At 38.6% G+C, this 21,641-nt stretch overlaps 2 protein-coding genes across 3 annotated transcripts in view; both read right to left on the bottom strand.

Moving 5' to 3' along the window:
- The window catches only part of koi (klaroid), a 78,927-nt gene extending 75,594 nt beyond the window's left edge, over positions 1-3,333 (bottom strand). For both annotated transcript variants that reach the window (XR_010951284.1, XM_067775620.1), the window contains exon 1: positions 3,091-3,333. The gene's annotated coding sequence lies outside the window, so the exon portion shown is untranslated. The remainder of the gene's footprint in view (positions 1-3,090) is intronic.
- A 16,640-nt stretch (positions 3,334-19,973) lies between these two features.
- Positions 19,974-20,677, bottom strand: ATPsynF (ATP synthase, subunit F). Its single transcript, XM_067778097.1, has 2 exons — positions 20,496-20,677; positions 19,974-20,369 (listed from the first exon to the last, which is right to left on the bottom strand). The coding sequence occupies exons 1-2, from the start codon at positions 20,572-20,574 to the stop codon at positions 20,125-20,127; spliced, it is 324 nt and encodes a 107-aa protein (XP_067634198.1). The 5' UTR covers positions 20,575-20,677; the 3' UTR covers positions 19,974-20,124.
- Between the last annotated feature and the right edge of the window lie 964 nt (positions 20,678-21,641).

Here is a 21,641-nt window from a genome sequence, read left to right as displayed (position 1 = left end):
ATATCTGAAGTATGTGACCTAGGTGTTCTTTTTGATGCGAAATTGAGCTTTTAACATGCATATTTCATCTATTGTAAACAAGGCATCGGGTGTACTCGGATTTATTAAAAGATGGGCTAAAGAATTTGATGATCCTTATTTAACCAAGACCCTTTACACATCTTTGGTTCGCCCAATACTTTAGTATTGTTCCTGTATTTGGTCCCGGGGTATACAAATCATATAGATCGGATTGAATCGGTACAGAAGCAGTTTCTAATCTTCGCTTTACGCGGTCGTAACTGGGAATCAAATCAACATCTTCCACCTTATAGAAATAGACTTCTTCTCATTAGTTTGCCAACTTTAGAGAATAGAAGAACATTACTCGGGGTAATGTTCCTTCATAAACTGATTATCGGTGAGATAGACTCCACTGACCTTGTAAGCAGACTGAATTTTTCCGTTCCTGCGAGAACTACAATACACTATGTACTCTTTCATTTACCCATTCTACGGCGTAATTTTGCCAAATATAGCCCTCTTCGCAATTGGTGCTCGCGCTATAACGAACTGTACAACTGCTTTAGTTTTGAGTATTCGATTGCTGCTATCCGTAAGGAAATACTCTCACGTCTGGCATGATATTTTTAAAGATTTTTAAATAAGGTTAATTTTATTTCAATATTAATTTTAACTAATCTTTATTTTTGATTTGATTTATGTATTAATTAAAATTTAACTTAATTAATTTGATTATTATTTAAGTTTTTACTTTAAATTTAGTTTTTTACGCTTATGTTTTCTTTCCTTGTTATATGTATTGTATCTTATATTCAGTAGTCGACCGCTTTGTGTCTGTGTTGACTTTAACAAACAAATAAATAAATAAATAAATAAATATTTGCAAACAAAATCGAAAATTTTCATGTGGTTGTCGGAATAGTGAAATGCACATTTGAGCTGGGGATAATACGCACACATGATACACAATTTACTATCATTTAAATTAACAGTTTGAGTTTTGTATTTATCGTTTGGGTAATTTTATACGACAGGATGACACTGCTAATACGCGTCACAAAATTTCGAGAGAGGTGTCAAACGACGCGTATTAATCTCGAGAACAATAACCCGAAGGCGGAAAAGAAAAATGTTCTGTCCGGAGATATTTGCAGTTGAAGTTGGCGATTTTCATGTGGTTGTTGTAATGTTTTGTACCCACAAAAAAATTGTGAACATAAGTGTTTTGTGCAGATATTCTATGGATACCACCACCGGTTTCGGAGGTACCCGCAGGTCTTTTTTCGGTTTTTCGTTAATATCTTTTGAATGAGTTAAAATTTTAATTTTCCGCCTTCGGATTATTAATACTGATGTCAAGACGGGTCGTTTGATACCTCTCTCAATATTTTTGGACACGTATTAGCAGTGTCATGCCGTCGTAAAAGTATAGTTAAGCGGTCGACTGCTAATACGCTGCCAAAAATATGGTTTTGGTAATTCTTTACTTTAGCTCACAACTTTTAAAACTCGACCAAAATATCGGGAGGTGACAAAAGACGCGTTTTGATCCCAGGACCACGTATCCCAAAGCGGAAATTCAAAATTTTCTTTCTGCCAAAAGACATTTCCAAAAAACCGAAAAATGGCCCGGAGCGCTCCGAAACCAGGGAGGGGTTCCATAGTATTCTGCGCAGAACACTTTTCTGCATTGGCGGCCTTCGGCCGCGCTTATAAAAAATTACCCTGGGTGGGTCCAACACCGGTTTGGAGACCAAAACTATATCAGCGCAAAACACTTTTACCCAGTTTTTCTTGTGGGTACGACAAAATCATCAAAATTACGGTAACATACTAGATGGCGGTGCACCACCTAATTTTGGGCCCACATTTTCGAGTGTGATATCAAAAGACGCGTCTCGGCCCCCGTTTCAAGAATCCGGAAGCGGAAATCAAAAAATTTATTTCTGTCGAAAGTTATTTACAAAAAACCTTAAAATGGCCTCGATAGGGTCCGAAATAGGGGGCCCGATCCATCGTTTTTTTGTAAAGATCACCTTTTTGAGTTGGCGGCCTTCGGCCGCGATTTAAAAAAATAACCCTGGGTGGGCCCGACACCGGTTTGGGGATCAAAACTAAATACGCGCAGAACACCTTTCTGTAATAGTATGTGTGTGTGTACAACAAATCTGGCAAAAAAAAAATAGCAACCACATGAAAATTTGAACCGATTTTTTGCTTATATCTTTTGACAGAAATAAAAAACTCGCTTGCGGATTATTAATACGGAGGTTGAAGCGCGTCTTTTGATACACCCATTGTCAAATTTTGACCACAATTAGGCAGTGCACCGTCATCTAGTAAATTACAACCACATGAAAATTTTCAATTTTGTTTGCAAATATCTCCGAAACGAAATAAAATTTTGATATTCCGCTTTCGTATTCGTGGTCCTGGGATTTTTGGTGGAGTTTTAATAGTTGTGAGCTAAAGTAAAGAATTACCATGGTTTTCTATACGTGATTGTATAACACGAAACGGGCCTAGAATAAATTTCATGTGGGCTACAAAGCTAAACACTGTGGAACTGCTTATATGTGTGTACATGTGCCAGTATAGCTTTTTTTTCCCAAACTTATAATTAAAATTCCCAACTATGGCAACCCGCTTTCCATCCCCCTTCGTTAACAACTACCAAAATCCAAAGACGTTAGCGTGGACAGCGACGGCGTCATACCGAAAATGAAAAGCAAACTTAATTAAGTTTTAATCATCGCATCACACCTTAAAGTAAGATTTTGTTGCTGAATTATAAAATAGAACCAAAGAGACGTCATTTCATACTTTTTGCGAAATTTATTTGTAATGTCCCATTTGAGGAGTAATTTTAAATTGTTTCTACACATTTTCATGAGGTATTTTTGATTGTTTTAAAGGATCGTATTAATTAAGCAATTCATCCTCTTTCCAACAATCACAATATATATTAATATAAACTTCTTAAAAATGTGTAGAGGGCAATTTTCTAACACCCACCAATTAGGTACATTACAAATAAAAATTTAAATGACGTCTCTTATTATATCTTTCCTCTCTGATAGAACTCACAGATTTGATGGCTTCGTTGTAGCGTTGAAATGGATTTGTCGCCCACACTTTTCTTGTGAATATGTACGTTCTTTTCAATTTCCACACAAATTGTTACTAACTTTAAGAACTTTCACACTTTATTTTACATTTTTTCTTATAAATATAATTTAAATAATGTTTTCACTTTAATTTTCAATTTAGCACACAAAAAGTACACTTCAATATTCCGCGCATAATTGGAAACAATTTTTCTCAACAGCCAAATAACGAATGACAGCAAAAGAAGAGAAAGTCAAAATTTATGGTAATGTTAAATTCACGCCAGAGGGCGCCGCTGTTGGGTAAGTCTCGATAGATGTCGCCAAATATTAATCTAACTGGTACGAATTTCCCATGCAAGAACGCAATTGGGTAGATAGCAAATGACATCCGTGGTAGAACTACACGAACGGTAAAAAAAAGACTCCACATGAAGGCATTCCTAGGGGTTGATAAACGCAAAGCTTTATAACTTTACAGCTGAGTAGTGATGGACGATATGGCGATTTTGAACTATCAGTGAAAATAGATATGGCTATTTTTGAATATCGGCTATTTTTTATAGCTATAGCGATCGCTTTATTTCAACAAGCGATTCCATACAGAAGAGCGATTTTGAGCTATCAGTGAATATAGGTATGGCTATTTTTTACAGCTATGGCTATTTTTTACAGCTATGGCGATCGTTTTAATTTATCTTTAATAAGCGAATCTGCAATTATTTGTATACTTGTATATAAAAAATGTATGTTTAAGTCTTTTTATCAGAGTAGATTGAATGTTATACATTAATTTATACTAAATTAAATTTTATTAGAATATATGAACCAAAATTGGAATAAAAAGAAAAAAGTATGTACCTTTAATTGTAAACTAATGTAATGTGAAATTCTAATTTTCTGAGATGTTATGATATATATTATTATTGGCTGACGACAATATGTTCAGACTCGTATTACACTCAATGAGATGAAACTAGCTGAAATAAATGTATATGCATCTTTGTTTTATAAATTTTGTTAATTGAAAATGCTTTGATTTTTAAATGTAAGATGAATCAACCCGAAATAAATCTGTATATATAATACCATAAAAACATGATTTATTTACTATATTATACTACACCGATGTATTCAGAAATACTCCGTATGAATTTATTCTGAAAGTTGTATTTGGCTGCATAAATTTGTACAGTAAATTGAATCAATTTTTAATGAAAAATACAGAGGAAAAATATAGCAAATTCTTCAAACTATTACAAAAATATTCTTTAGCAGAAAATTAGCCACCCACTGCAGTGCCCTAGAAATTAGCCGGAGAATTCAACCATATACAAACCATATGACAAATCTAGAATTGCATTCTCCCCAAAACCTTAAATTTTGAGTTAATCTGTTTACAATAAGACGAGTGATATATGTTTCTATAATTTTTTTATTTTACCATCAAAAACACAAATTTTATAAAACTGTTAACGGCTACTGCCTAGAAGTATGAACTTATGAATAACACAGGCAATCAATCTTAGGCCAAGTCTAAAGACCCATGTCTATTTGGCATCACATAGTGTAATTAAAAACAAAAAAAATTCAGTCATTCCATTTCTTTTATACATTTCATGAAATTAAAGTTTTAAAATTAACTTATATTGCTTGTTTAATATTTTGACAAATATTAATTATTTTATTATAAATACTTAAATATAAAATCAAAATATAACGAATTTTATATTTTATGATTGGCGTTTAAAAAGATAAGCATTTTAGCCTTTTCATCATCTAAGCGCATTCTTCTCTCGCTTAAAATAAGGCCGGCTTGAGAAAAAAGTCTTTCACAGGGAACCGATGTTCCTAAACACCCCAACTTTTCGCGAGCTATAGGAGATAGATTGGGATACTTGTAATTGTTTTTCTGCCACCATAAAAAAGGATCAGCTTTTCGTGCAATTACAGTTTCTTCTATATACCTCTGCACTTCGATAATTGCTCTTGAATGAGTTGTGCCTTGCGGTCTCTTTGATCTTTGCATTGATTATTTTTGAGTTCGATCTTTCGCTTGTTTGTAAAAATTACCCAAACCACGTGGTTGCTTTTCTAGCCGACTTCACAATGTCGTCGTTCTAGTTGTTGCACAAGTTTGCTTTGTTCCGTTCGCTGTTTCGGAAAGTAAAGCACACAGATGAGCTATGATGAACGATATCTCACTATCGATGATTGCATCGCTGCTATTAGTATTAGAATTCCATGCTGAAGGAAAATCGCCAATCGCTATAATCGCTATTGGCGATATTCTGCCAGAGGTGATTGTCATTCAAAAGAATCGAATGAAGGAAAATAGCCAATCACTGATATATTTGGATTGCAATAGCCATAGCTATTAGCGATTTGTCAATAGCGGCGATGCAATCACCAATAGCGAAATATCGAGCCATCACTACAGCTGAGTTAAATCACGTGAACTGGACCCCCATTTACCACTTGATCACAGAAATAATGTCCATGTATTTTTTTCATAAGTAGATACCATGAAAAATTGAACCCCAAAATATTTTAAAAAAATTTTTATTTTAAGGGTACTTTTTTTTTAAAAGAAAATTTTTGGTACTTTTTGTTCAAAAATTAATTATAAATCAACCGTGAAAGATAAATTGATGAAACTTTGAGGGTTTATTTTTAAACGTTCATATTTTATTAAAATATTTTTTATCTTAAAAAAATTTTCTTATTCACATTTTTAATTAACTTTGAAAATTTTAAAAGAAAATTTAACTGACTTCGCGGCCTCAGAATTGATATTCTTTTTATGAGTTACATGCGATATTTATTTAATATTAATGTTCCAAAAGAAAATTTTGATGATCGCTATTAGTTTAAACAATGTGAATTTTTCTATCACAGCACCTCGCACGCTAGAACGGTGCACGACCAGACGACATGCTACGTTGCAGTATAAAACAAAAACAATGTGAAATGTTTACCACAGCATGTCTGTGTTGCAATCGTCGCGAGGATACAAACTAAACCAATTTTAGTATGTTTTTCTTTTATTTCAGCGTATTAAGTGAACGAGTTAAGACGTAAATGAGATTAGGTTGCGTAAAAATATTATTGCTATAGTTTTGGTGTTTTAAAATGGGTCAAAAAAAGAAGTGTTGCAATCCACTGAATAAAAAAAACCATAAGAACATTATAAAAGACTTAGTTTTTATTACAGCTAATCGAGCAAGTGATTTTAAGGGTTTTGTCGGATGTAACATGTGCAAATCTTGTGTCAGATCAAATTATCTAGGCCGCAAGTCTGCAATACCAGAAAATTCTGGCGAAAATCCGTTAAATAACAATCTAAATATTGATGTGTCCAAAACAGAAAATAATGAGATCCAATATGATAACAAGAAAGACCCAACCTTCAAATGTAATACTGTGGATAATCAATTAAAAATTGATAACGTTAATAAACTACTTTTGGAGATCGGGGAGCCACCAGTAAAATTGAGACGAATGTCGAGTGTCTCTGAGTGTAAAAGAGCTGTTGTAACTTCTGTGAGGAAATTGAGTGGTAGAGATATTAATCATAATAATTCAAATGAAGCTCTTTTAACCAATTTTAAGTCTGCTTTTAACAAAGCAAATACTAGATCCGAAAAAAGTGTTGACTACTCTTCCGCTGGATTGGCCAATAAAAATGATAAAACGTGAGTTCAAGGTTTCAAAAAGAATGGTACAACCTGCAAAAAATACTGTCACGGATATTAGCATCCCTAAGCTATACCATCACTAAGGCGATGCTAAGCGATGTTTACGTCAATAATCAAATCATGTATACACATATATAAGGCAGCCGAGAGATGTCACACACAGATGCATTTACTTATACGCCTATGTGTGTGCGAGAGACTGTAAACTACAAACTCACATACATCTGAGAGACGCTGAAAAGTAGAAAATTGTAAACAAGTAGAAACTATATGAGAACTATAAACACTCGAAATAGTTGGTAAGTTCTGGAAATAGAAGAGCCTAGATGTATGCAGCGTAAACTATAAAAGCGGCACAAGCGATTAAAATGTAATTCAGTTTGAGTTGAGCTATCAATCAGTTTGATTAAGCACGCGATCTGGCGGCCAATAGTAGAGTTTCATTTGAGTTATCAGTCAGTTTGGTTATTAAGCCAGCGAGTAGCAAAGTATAAGTGTTATTGTGAAATGTTTTAATAAAGGCCATCTTTCCATTATTCAATATTGGAGTTATTTATTCAACAGTTTAGTGATTCGAACTTAGCAGAGGATTGCAAATAAGAGGATTTGCAGAAAATTCGTTACAATTGGTGTCAGAAGAGGAATTGTTGAATAAATTCCAGAGGACAACAACGACATGGCAAAGTTCAGTGAATTGAAGATCCAGCAACTAAAGAAGGAGTTGGAGAGCCGTGGATTGAATACAAGCGGCGTTAAACTTGAACTTCAGGCACGGCTACGAGAGGCAATGGAAGCGGAAGGAATTGATGTGGAAAAGTATGACTTTCATCTTGATGGCGAGGAAGTAACAAAAGTTGAAGAGAAAAACGAAACATCGCAGACAGTTACGAGCACAGACTTGAACATGATTTTGGCTGCAATATCTGCTCAAACATCGACAATGTCATCACAGATGGAATCCCAAGAGACACGAATAACATCGAAAATTGAAGCACAAGAAACGCGTATGGCAGAAATGTCGACACATATTACATCAAAGATGGAGACACAATTGGAAGAACAGAAGACATATTTGGCATCTCAACTGGAAGCGCAAGAGGCACGTATATCTGAAATGTCGGCACAAATTTCGGAACAGGTATCAGCGCAGCTCTTTGTGAAACTGGAAGAGCAGGATGCAAAAATTTTACAACTCGAGGACAAAATTGATGCCGAAATAGAAGCGTTAAAAGGTCGTATGGAGCAGTTACAACTAAACCGCCCAGCTGTTTCAGCGAGTAATCCAAAGGTAAAGACACCATCCTTTGACGGTTCTGTTCCTTTTCAGGTCTTTAAGCTACAGTTTGAGAAGACCGCAGCAGTGAACCAATGGAATGCTGAAGATAAAGTTGCAGCTCTGTTCGTGGCACTGAAAGGGCCTGCCGCGGAAATCTTACAGACCATCCCAGAGTACGAGCGGAACCACTACGAAACATTGATGAGCGCTTTAGAGAGACGTTACGGAAGCGAGCATAGGAAACAGATATTCCAAATTGAGTTGCTGAACCGCTTCCAGAGGCCTGGTGAAACATTGCAAGAGTTTGCGTCGGATATTGAAAGGCTAGCACATTTAGCGAATGCGGACGCACCCGTGGAATACACTGAAAGTGTAAAAATCCAGAGCTTCATAAATGGCATACGAGATGTGGAAACGAAGCGGGCTACATATGCGAATCCAAAACTAACATTTGCTGAAACGGTATCACATGCATTGACTCAGGAAACTGCCTCCCTATTAAGTAAACCAGCATATAAGGCTCATCGTGTAGAAGTAGAAAGGCCAGAATGGGTAGACACAATTTTGGAAGCACTGAAGGGATCACAACAGAAGAATGCCGGAGTTATTAAATGTTTCAAGTGCGGCAACCCAGGTCACATTGCACGTCATTGCGATCTTGGTCCTAATAGTTCCAACTATGTGGGTGGCCGTAAACGCAAAGCTGGCGGAAATGAGCAAGAGCGTGTCGAATGTAAAGAACGAAAACTTGCCCCGTCTGTTGAATGTCCTGTGATATCTGTGTCGCAAATTGGAAGGAAATCAAGCAGTCTTACCGTCAGAGGGAATGTGGATGGTAAAGAGCGTGTACTGACTGTAGATACGGGGGCATCTCATTCCTTGATTCGATCTGATTTGGTCTACAGGAGAGTAAAGTCATTACCTGGAGCAAGGTTGCGTACGGTAACAGGCGAATATAATCAAGTCCAAGGCGAAGTGGTATGTGAGGTATTAATTGGAAAAGTCATGGTTCTACACAAATTCGTTGTGGCGGAGATCGTTGATGAAGTCATATTGGGAGTGGACTTCTTGGTTGACCATGACGTCAGGATCGATATGCGGAGAAAAATTATGCGCTATAAGAACCAGGACATACCACTTAACTTTAGTTTGGAAAAAGGGTTCAGCAGTAATCGGGTACTGGTGGAGAAGACTCGACGAAGGCCACGAAATTCAAAGGTAAAGGTTGATGGAACAAATGGGTCAAACAAATCCAAACCGAAGGTACCTGTGAGAGAAACACTGGCATTAAAAAGCCCTAACGGACGTACTGAAACGAAGAAAGAATGCAAGGGTGGTTTCAAGCCAAGGCACACTACTGTTGTGAAGCGTCGGAACGATACTGATTATGCAAAGGAAATCCGTCCAGCGCAAGCTCTACGAAGTAGTTCTTCATTGGTCAAGCAACAGAGTGCGAGGGAACGATTCAGGATAATGAGTAGTAAGATGAAACACAGGTGCGACAAGGAAAATAATTCGAAAGGTTTCTTGGCGGGAGATTTGGTACTGTTATACAACCCTCACCGGCGGAAAGGTGTTCCATCCAAATTTCGGTGCAGTTGGGAAGGCCCGTACAAGGTTGTGAAGAAGATCAGTGATACCATCTACCGCATACAAAGCATTGAGAAACCACGGAGTAGAAGAGTGGTACATTTGGCGATGCTAGCAGCGTTTAGATCGAGAGATTTGTCTGATCGGGACGATCAGACTTAGGTGGAGGGCAGTGTCACGGATATTAGCATCCCTAAGCTATACCATCACTAAGGCGATGCTAAGCGATGTTTACGTCAATAATCAAATCATGTATACACATATATAAGGCAGCCGAGAGATGTCACACACAGATGCATTTACTTATACGCCTATGTGTGTGCGAGAGACTGTAAACTACAAACTCACATACATCTGAGAGACGCTGAAAAGTAGAAAATTGTAAACAAGTAGAAACTATATGAGAACTATAAACACTCGAAATAGTTGGTAAGTTCTGGAAATAGAAGAGCCTAGATGTATGCAGCGTAAACTATAAAAGCGGCACAAGCGATTAAAATGTAATTCAGTTTGAGTTGAGCTATCAATCAGTTTGATTAAGCACGCGATCTGGCGGCCAATAGTAGAGTTTCATTTGAGTTATCAGTCAGTTTGGTTATTAAGCCAGCGAGTAGCAAAGTATAAGTGTTATTGTGAAATGTTTTAATAAAGGCCATCTTTCCATTATTCAATATTGGAGTTATTTATTCAACAGTTTAGTGATTCGAACTTAGCAGAGGATTGCAAATAAGAGGATTTGCAGAAAATTCGTTACAATACTATAAAAAAATCGGGATTTGCGTCACAGCCTGAAACTAAAAAAAGGCAGAAGTCTGGACAATTCAACAGTCGATCGCGTAAAAAAAGTATCAACAAAGATTTGAGCGAGCACTAACTATAAAAAATACTCGTCAATTCCATAATTATAAGCCGCTAAACGATGAATCACCGCAATGCAAGCTGGTATCAGAAGATGAGAAAGTTTATGTAAATAAAGTTTTAAAAAAACATTAACCTTTATTTTTGATTTGATTTATGTATTAATTAAAATTTAACTTAATTAATTTGATTGTTTATTATTTAAGTTTTTACTTTAAATTTTGTTTTTACGTTTATGTTTTCTTTCCTTGTTATATGTATTGTATCTTATATTCAGTAGTCGACCGCTTTGTGTCTGTGTTGACTTTAACAAACAAATAAATAAATAAATAAATAAAAAAAAACGAATGTATATAAATTTAAAAATTTAGTGTCTAGTTCATTCTTTCTCTTTTTAATGTATTGTAACGAATTTACTTGCAAATCCTCTTATTTGCAATCCTCTGCTAAGTTCGAATCACTAAACTGTTGAATAAATAACTCCAATATTGAATAATGGAAAAATGGCCTTTATTAAAGTACTTCACAATACCACTTATACTTTGCTACTCGCTGGCTTAATAACCAAACTGATTGATAACTCAAATTAAACTGAATTACTTCTTACTCGCTTGCCCCGCTTTTATAGTTTACGCTGCATACTTCTAGGCTCTTCGATTTCCAGAACTTACTAGTTGTTTCGGCTACAAAATCGCCAGCCACAACTACGTGCACAAATTATTGCTCTCTCTTGTGACAACTCAGATAAGATATATGCATGTGTTTGTGCATTGCCGCTCCGCTGCTCGTATACGTACATATGTGTAGACGCAATTATTTATTCGTTTATGTAGATACATAAAGATTGAATTATTGATGTGAATGTTTGTAGTTTACAGTCTCTCGCGCGCACATAGGCATATAAGTAAATGCATCTGTGAGTGACATCTCTCAGGGCTGCCTTATATATGTGTATACTTGATTTAATTATTAACGTAAATACTGCTTGGCATGGCCTTAGCATCGCCTTAGTGATGGGATAATTTAGTGATGCTAATATCCGTGACACTGCCCTCCACCTAAGTCTGATCGTCCCGATCAGACAAATCTCTCGATCTAAACGTTGATAGCCTTTCCAAATGGACCACCTTCATTTTGGTTCGTGGTTTACCGATGGTCTGTATGCGGTACACTACATCGTTGATCCGTTTTACAACTTTGTATGGGCCTTCCCAATTACACTGCAATTTCGGGGACAAACCTTTTTTACGTTGTGGGTTGTATAACAGCACCAAATCTCCTTCCTGAAAACCTTCTGAATTAATTGCTTTATCATATCTGGCTTTCATCTTGTCACTCATAATCTTTGTTCGTTGCCTTATCAGATCATGTATTTCTCGTAGCACTTCTTCCAAATCACTAGTGGGTTTCCTAACATTTCTCTCCGCATTGGCATCTATCCCAAACTTCAAATCAGCTGGCAGTCTAAGGTCATTGCCAAAAATTACTTTTGCAGGGGTTTGGCCCGTTGTCTCATGCACTGCTGATCGGTAAGCCATCAAGAATAATGGTATGCGGGTATCCCATTCTTTATGGTACTTGTCCACTACTTTCCTTAAGTGCTCCTCCAATGTTCTATTGAATCGTTCTACCATACCATCGGATTGAGGATGCAATGCAGTTGTCCGTGTTTTTCGAATGCCCAATGACTTACACATTTCCTGGAACACAGCTGATTCGAAATTCCTGCCTTGGTCAGAATGTAACTCCATTGGTACACCATACTTGCAACCCAATTGTTTATAAACACTTCTGCTACCGTTTCCGCTTCTTGATTTGGGATTGGGTATACCTCTGGCCATTTACTGAAATAATCCATAACCACCAGTGCGTATTTGTTTCCGCGGTTGCTAGTAGGAAATGGACCTGCGACATCCATGGCGATCCTTTCAAATGGCGCACCTGAGTTATATTGCTTCATCTGGCCATGACTTCGTGTTCTGGGCCCTTTCGCTCTGCTGCAAACCTCGCAGTTCGCAATCCACTCAGTGACCGACTGACGGCAACCAACCCAATAGAATCTCTGTTTAATCTTCTCGAGCGTCTTCGTGATTCCAAGATGACCCCCGCTTGGACCATTATGCAGCTCGCTTAGCACATCAGGAATCCTCTTTCTGGGAACAACTATCAGTTTATTCTTGTATTTACCATCCTCACTCTCCCATACTCGATGAAGGCAACCGGATATCAATTCTAAACTGTTCCACTGTGCCCAATATGACTTCGCAATGGGACTCTCTGCTGACATCTCTTCTCTGTGTGGTCTTTCATTTCGTTCGAGCCCTTGCATAACACGTGACAGATCTGCATCTTCTAGCTGGCACTTTCGTAGCTGTTCCTTGTCCCATTCATCTGTACATGTTATAGTTATTAGCCGGACATCTATAATGTCTTCTTTAGCCTCGGCTTTTGAACAGTGCTTGCATTCCAAACTACATGGTCTTCGTGACATTGCATCGGCATTTCCATGGGTACTACCTTTTCGATGCTCAATGGAAAAGTCATAGCTTTGTAGTCGCTCGATCCACCGTGCCAATTGTCCTTCCGGATTACGGAACTGCAGTAGCCATTTTAAAGCTGCGTGATCTGTCCTGACACGGAATCGCTGGCCGTAGAGGTATTTGTGAAAATGTTTAACGCACTCTACCAATGCCAACAGCTCTCTCCGCGTAACGCAGTAGTTCCTCTCTGGTTTTCCAATCGAACGGCTGTAATATGCAACTACCTTCTCCTGTCCATCGACCAGTTGTGATAAAACGCCTCCTATAGCATATCCACTCGCATCTGTATCTAGAATAAATGTTGCTCCTGGAATCGGATATGCTAACATTGAGGCAGTGCACAAACGCTCCTTCAATGTTTGGAAAGCCACTTCTTGCTCCTTCTTCCATTCAAAAGCTTTATTTTTTCTTGTAAGCTCATGGAGGCTATGGGCTACGCTGGAAAAATTTTGTACAAATCGGCGGTAATATGTGCACAGCCCAAGGAAACTTCTTAATTCATGTAGGTTCTGTGGTCTTGGCCAATCCTTTACAGCCTCTATCTTTTCGTTCGCAGTGCAGATGCCCTCTGTCGTTACCTTGTGACCCAAATAATTTACTTCCTTTTTAAACAGCGCACACTTTTTGGGACTTAACTTCAGACCAGCGCCAGCTATTCTTTGGAAAACTTCCTCCAAGTTCTTAAGATGTTCATCGAAATTCTTGCCCAATACGATGATGTCGTCCAGGTACACCAAGCATGTTTTCCAATGTAGTCCTTTCAATACCTGATCCATGAGTCTCTCGAAAGTAGCTGGTGCATTACATAGTCCAAAGGGCATTACTGTAAATTGCCAAAGACCATCTCCGACGCTGAAGGCTGTTTTCTCTTTGTCTTCCTCCTTTACCTCCACTTGCCAGTAGCCGCTTTTCAAGTCCAATGTGGAAAACCATTTCGTACCAGAGAGCGAGTCCAGAGTGTCGTCAATTCTAGGCAATGGGTAGCTATCCTTTTTCGTAACGTCATTCAACTTCCGGTAGTCCACGCAAAACCTCATTTTTCCATCCTTCTTCTTTACAAGTACTACCGATGAGCTCCAGGGACTAGCTGATGGTTCGATGACGCCGCTGTCGCTCATTTCTTGTATAATTTGACTCACAACTTGCCGCTTCGCCAGTGGAACACTACGTGGAGCTTGACGGATCGGCCTCGCATCTCCAGTGTCAATTTTATGTTTCACAACGTTGGTGCGGCCTGGTTTAGAACCATCCTGGTCAAATATGTTCGCGTACTTTAGGAGCAGTTGTTTTGCCTTACTCTGATATGCTTCCTCTAACCCCTGCGTCCATGCCGTGATGTCATTTGAAAGATTAGTATTACTAGCTGAAACGTGTTCCTGGAGCTGTTCACAGTTAATAACTACTTCAGCCTCTTGGCATCTTCCCAAAATAGCTCCTTTAGTCAGTTTGAGTGGTGAATTGAATTCATTGAGTACTCTTACCGGAACACGTCCATCTTGTTTTGTCATAGCCAGGGTTTTTCCTACAAGTATGTTCAGTGCTGATTTGTTTGCTGCTTCGACAACCCACAATTTGTTTGTCCCACAATCTCCATCAACCTTTGCCCAGATGACTGCTTCGGATTTTGGTGGTATTCGCTGACTCTCTTCCACCAGCACTCGTTTACTGCTGTAGCCTCTCTCGTAGCCGAAATTAAGTGGTACATCCATGTTCTTATATCGCATCGTCTTGCTTTGCATGTCGATCTTGATGCCCTGGTCGATTAAGAAGTCCACTCCAATTATGATTTCATCAACAATCTCTGCCACTATAAAATTGTGTACTACCGTGACGTTCCCAATTGCGACTTCACATGATACTTCTCCTAGAACCGTGCTGTCTTCTCCAGTGGCTGTACGCAATCTTGCTCCATGCAATGGTGTTATCTTCTTGTTGACTAAATCCGCTCGAATGATGGAATGAGATGCACCCGTATCTACAGTCAGTAAACGTTCCTTTCCATCCACATGTCCTCCGATAGTAAGATTGTTTGACCGTCTTCAAATTTGTGAGATAGAGATTATGGGGCATTCAATTGAGGGAGCCAGCTGTCGCCCCTTGCGGCTGACTCGCTTTAGTTTAACGATTGAGTGGACTTGGAGATTTGCTCATCTCCTTCAGCTCTGCGTTTACGGCCACCCACATTGTTGGAGCTATTGGGACCGGTGCTGCAATGTCGTGCCAAATGACCTGGGTTGCCGCACTTGAAACATTTAATAACTCCGGCATTTTTCTGTTGTGATCCCTTCAGTGCTTCCAAAATTGTGTCTACCCATTCTGGCCTTTCTACTTCTACACGATGAGCCTTATATGCTGGTTTACTTAATAGGGAGGCAGTTTCCTGAGTCAATGCATGTGATACCGTTTCAGCAAATGTCAGTTTTGGGTTCGCGTATGTAGCTCGCTTCGTTTCCACGTCTCGTATGCCATTTATAAAACTCTGGATTTTTACCCTCTCGGTGTATTCCACGGGTGCGTCCGCATTTGCGAGATGAGCCAACCTTTCAACATCTGAAGCAAACTCCTGCAAAGTCTCATTCGCTCTTTGGTGACGGTTTTGCAACTCAATTTGGAATATCTGTTTCCTATGCTCGCTTCCATAACGTCGTTCTACAGCAGCCATCAATGTTTCATAACTGTTCCGTTCGTACTCTGGAATCGTCTGTAAGATTTCCGCTGCAGGCCCTTTCAATGCCACGAACAGTGCAGCAACTTTATCTTCTGCATTCCAGTTGTTCACTGCTGCGGTCTTCTCAAACTGTAGCTTGAAGACCTGGAAAGGAACAGAACCGTCAAATGATGGTGTTTTTACCTTTGGATTGCTTGCTGAAACAGCTGAGCGGTTTAGTTGTAACTGCTCCATACGACCTTTTAACGCTTCTTTTTCGGCATCAATTTTGTCCTCGAGTTGTAAAATTTTTGCATCCTGCTCTTCCAGTTTCACAAAGAGCTGCGATGATACCTGTTCCGAAATTTGTGCCGACATTTCAGATATACGTGCCTCTTGCGCTTCCAGTTGAGATGCTAAATATGTCTTCTGTTCTTCCAATTGTGATGTTATACGGGTTTCCTGCGCTTCAATCTTCGATGTTATGCGTGTCTCTTGGGATTCCATCTGTGATGACATTGTCGATGTTTGAGCAGATATTGCAGCCAAAATCATGTTCAAGTCTGTGCTCGTAACTGTCTGCGATGTTTCGTTTTTCTCATCAATTTTTGTTACTTCCTCGCCATCAAGATGAAAGTCATACTCTTCCACATCAATTCCTTCCGCTTCCATTGCCTCTCGTAGCCGTGCCTGAAGTTCAAGTTTAACGCCGCTTGTATTCAATCCACGGCTCTCCAACTCTTTCTTTAGTTGCTGGATTTTCAATTCACTGAACTTTGCCATGTCCTTGTTGTCCTATGGAATTTATTCAACAATTCCTCTTCTGCCACCAATTGTAACGAATTTACTTGCAAATCCTCTTATTTGCAATCCTCTGCTAAGTTCGAATCACTAAACTGTTGAATAAATAACTCCAATATTGAATAATGGAAAAATGTCCTTTATTAAAGTACTTCACAATACCACTTATACTTTGCTACTCGCTGGCTTAATAACCAAACTGATTGATAACTCAAATTAAACTGAATTACTTCTTACTCGCTTGCCCCGCTTTTATAGTTTACGCTGCATACTTCTAGGCTCTTCGATTTCCAGAACTTACTAGTTGTTTCGGCTACAAAATCGCCAGCCACAACTACGTGCACAAATTATTGCTCTCTCTTGTGACAACTCAGATAAGATATGTGCATAGGTTTGTGCATTGCCGCTCCGCTGCTCGTATACGTACATATGTGTAGACGCAATTATTTATTCGTTTATGTAGATACATAAAGATTGAATTATTGATGTGAATGTTTGTAGTTTACAGTCTCTCGCGCGCACATAGGCATAATATGCATAATAAGTAAATTCATCTGTGTGTGACATCTCTCTGGGCTGCCTTATATATGTGTATACTTGATTTAATTATTAACGTAAATACTGCTTGGCATGGCCTTAGCATCGCCTTAGTGATGGGATAATTTAGTGATGCTAATATCCGTGACAGTATTATCCATTATTTTCATATCATAAATAAAGAACTGTGTTTAATAATCATGTAGGTATGCTCGTTTTTATTTGTTTGTTTGTGGTTGCAACGTAGCATGTCGTCTGGTCGCGCACCGTTCTAGCGTGCGAGGTGCTGTGATAAAAAAATTCATATTGTTTAAACTAATAGCGATCATCAAAATTTTCTTTTGGAATATTAATACTAAATAAATATCGCATGTAACTCATAAAAAGAATATCAATTCTGAGGCCGCGAAGTCAGTTAAATTTTCTTTTAAAAATTTCAAAGTTAATTAAAAATGTGATAATAAGAAAAATTTTTTTAAGATAAAAATATTTTAATAATATATGAACGTTTAAAAATAAACCCTCAAAGTTTCATCAATTTATCTTTCACGGTTGATTTATAATTAATTTTTGAACAAAAAGTACCTAAAATTTTCTTTTTAAAAAAAAGTACCCTTAAAATTAAAATTTTTTAAAAATATTTTGGGGTTCAATTTTTCATGGTACCTACTTATGAAAAAAATACATGGACTTTATTTCTGTGATCAAGTGGTAAATGGGGGGTCCAGTTCACGTGATTTAACTCAGCTGTAACCCAATTGTCAACCTCATCTATGCGAGGGAAATCCTGTTACAAATATAAATGTATAATCCGTATGTTTAGCCTTATTCGATAACAGCCCCAAAACCTTCTGGGGGTATCATTACCGCTACAACAACAGCTTCCACTGTTAGTTCTGGTTTCCTATAGACAAAGTATTTCATAGTTTTCAATTTATATACAGCCGATTCTTTTGTCTAAAACATGTTCTTGTTGTTGTTGCAGCGATAAGGTTACTCCCCGAAGGCTTTGGGGAGTGTTGTCGATGTGATAGTCCTTTGCCGGATACAGATCCGGTACGCTCCGGTAACACAGCTCCATTAAGGTGCTAGCCCGAACATCTCGGGAACGATTTATATGGCCACATTAAACCTTCAAGCCATCCCTCCCTCCCCACCCCCAAGTTCCATGAGGAGCTTGGGGTCGCCAGAGCCTCGTCTGTTAGTGAAACGGGATTCGCCGCTCGAAGGTTTGGTTGACAATTGGGTTTGGAGAATATATATTGCGCTGGCAACCTGAAAAGGTTGCGCTACACAGCCCCTTGAATCTGGTATTTTAGTAGCCTCTTACGACAGGCATACCTACCACGGGTATATTCTAACCCCCTAGCCCGCTGGAGGTTTGTCTATGACATCATGTACTTCGTCTTATCCTCGTTCACTGCAAGACCAACTTCTTTTGCCTCTTTCTATACATGAATATATACGCACTCATTAAGGAGTCAAGGAAAAATTACTTTCCTATATTCGTTACAGGAGGGAGTGGGCTGTGTCAATAGTTTCGAAACGCTTATATGAAATGGTTGACGAACACTTCAGCTCTTCGAGGAGCTTTCTTGCCATTAATACAATCAGGAATCTTGGCCGTTAAGACACTGCAATAAACCCGCAAAGCATGCCGCCGGAATGTGCCGGAATGATATTCGACCAAAGACCATTATCATCGATAATACACCTCAAACCTTCGAGAAGTGTCTTTATGTTACGAAGAACAACTTCGCTGCGATTTGATATGACCAAGTCGAAAACTCTATGCAACCCCTTCAAGTCACTTTTCCTACGGTAAGAAACTTTGGACGACAGAAGACCATCATCATCTATAATGCTCCCAAATCTTCGGATAGTTTCCTTATGCTACAAGCAAAAGATGCTAGCCCGAAGAGATTTGATCACAGGAACTGGCATACTATATTGAAGAGCTGAATAAGCTGAGTAACTATAAAGTTATAAATTGCGCCCAAACAACTCCCTCAATCCCAATAGAGGTTGATAGTGAGAAATTAATGAGAGTTCCGTGATGGCGCGCAAAACTTAGTATTGCGCAAGTGGTCGGTCATCCACCATATAGAGCCCTACATTTATCATTACCAATGTATTAACTTTCCTCAAACTTGTTGGAAACTTTGATGGACAAGATTTTACTGAGCCTGTGCGCTTGAATACTATTGGTTCCAAACCAACGTCGTGCAGATGAATGAGGCTTGATCTCACCGCGAGGAGCTTCTCCAGGAAAGCTAGAGCTGGAAAAGTATTCCTAGTTATTTAGTTTCGGTATGCACTTGATCGCTTAAGAGCAATTCATTCGTAGAAACTTTCTAATCCAAATCGGGAGCAAAGTTCAAATAACCCTATATGTATAGTTTGATTATTGCTTTCACCGTCTCCCCGGAAAAGCTATTAGTTTTATGCCACTCTTAAACAGGGCCTGATCACATGAACTTTCAGGAGCTCACAATAAATAAAAGTTTCCGCTTTCCGTAAAAAGTTATAATTCTAGTTGTAGAGCTATGCCAATTACTTGAACCAAAAAAATAACAGCCACCTGTTACAATGTTGTCCATACACAGCAATTCTCCCTGGTACGCATGTCAACTAGAGACTTTCTGAGAAAAGCTCACCTATCCGTGCCGGCTCTTGTTTCTTTAGCAGCCGAGGCTATGCCGCCTCAAGTTCCTCATGGAAGTATCAGATAGGGGGCAATCAAAAATCGCTCTCGAGATGGTCGGGCTTATACTTTAATGGTCCTTGCTAACAGGACGTACCGGATCTATATCTGGCAAAGGACCATCAACTTCGTTAACACTCCCCAAAACCTTTGTCATCTTTGTCAGGCATGTGAGGAGTGCTCCCCATTATGCAAATATAACAAACATCCCGTGAAGTTTAATTTTATTTTATTTATTCCCTATTCATTACGGAATCGCTATAAATTTTTTTTTCAGTTTTTGTATACCTTCATTTCTACATTCGTGCATTAACTCCGTGATATTAAGGCTAAACAAAATGAGTCAATTATGTACGTTATGGTTTAATGGTATTTGTAATTTCTATGACGGCGAATCTTGCCGTAGTTAATGACATAGAAGAAAATCATGCTACTAACAGCAACCTGGAAAAATGGTGCAGCACCCGAGCGTTTGGGCTGAACATACTTATGGTTCCAACGCCACCAAGCACGGCTAACGGCGCCCATGATGGCCTGTGGAGATTTGTTACGACGGGCCAGCCAGGCGCCGATTTCACCAACCTTTACTTGACCAAATGGAACATCAGCTAGAAGGAAAGAGAAATGACTTTATATTTTATAACTGGAAACAATAGTGTATTGAAAAATTTCGAGGTAGACGTCATTACGTAAGTTGAAATGTGCGAATTTGCTAGCGCTTGTTTTTCACAAACCTTTGCCATAGTAACGTGCTGGATCGTATGGTCCATGAACCTGTGGATTATACTCTGCTGGATAATCGCCGAATGCCATTTTTTTCCTTAAAATATGCGGACAAATAAATAAAATTTAACAGTACGAAAGGCAACTAACTTTTTCGTTGACTGCTAATACCATAGTGTACCTATACCAAGTGTGTTCACTAAGCGATAAACGTCAAAAATACAAACAGCCTCGCTCACCTGATGGAAATCTCAGGTCTAGAGTCGCATTTTTGGTCTCAACGACAACATTTTTGACTACCAATCGTATCGACTTTTTCAATTTTTCAATCATTCGGCGCACTCGGTAATGGTATCCATTTTGAATTCGCTGTCATTCCGAATCCAGCGAGTGCCTGTCAGAATGCTTGACATATAAGTCAACACACTTGTACTTGTACACTATGGCTAATACGACAGACTTTGACAGCTAGTGTTGTGAGGAATAAAACGGAACGGATGATAATGGAACACAGGGGTACTCATGTGTCAAAGAAGTCAATCTGTTTTACCAGGCCTTTCAACCAGTTCGAACCGAACCGCCCGCTATTTTCACAAATCACACAGAAGATTGCGCATTCACGAGTTCAAAATTGCTTCGTTCTGCGCAACTACGTCACACTTGACTGCGCAATCTTGACCGCTATTTTTGAGGCTTTGAACAACGAACCGAACCGTTTTCCTTCTTAACTCCAAAAACCAAACCAACAACCACCCAAAAAAGTGGTTCGGTTCGGGTCAAAATAAAGTTTCAACAAAAATCACTTAACTTATTTAATTCACCTTAATTCTGCTTGAAAATATAACTCAAAGATAAAATTGCATAATTTTTTTTTCGATGGAAACAACGTGAGTTGTCACTTTTGATAGTTATCACGTGTACTCTTTGCGCCTGTGGTCAAAAGCTTGTAAAAAATAAATAAGTTTACAAAATGAGTTCAAACCCCATGAATAACAATTTGTATACTCAGCTGAGTAGAGCTCACAGAGTATATTAACTTTGTTCGCATAACGGTAATCAGTGTCATAAACTAATCGAGATAGGTATAGACTTCTATATATCAAAATGATCTGGACGAAAAAAGAAATTCATTTAGCCATGTCCGTCCGTCCGTAAAC

This window comes from Eurosta solidaginis, chromosome 3 (genome assembly GCF_040869045.1).
Source record: "Eurosta solidaginis isolate ZX-2024a chromosome 3, ASM4086904v1, whole genome shotgun sequence".
In the NCBI taxonomy this organism is placed as follows: domain Eukaryota; kingdom Metazoa; phylum Arthropoda; class Insecta; order Diptera; family Tephritidae; genus Eurosta; species Eurosta solidaginis.
This window is presented reverse-complemented; position numbering and strand designations above follow the sequence as displayed.

Bases quoted from the DNA above. Each gene is read 5' to 3' on its own strand.
- ATPsynF (XM_067778097.1), bottom strand. From the start codon at position 20,574: ATGGCATTCGGCGATTATCCAGCAGAGTATAATCCACAGGTTCATGGA. The intron at 20,370-20,495 runs GTTTGTGAAAAA...CTTTCCTTCTAG, and splicing joins AGCACGTTACTATGGCAAAG to CTGATGTTCCATTTGGTCAA.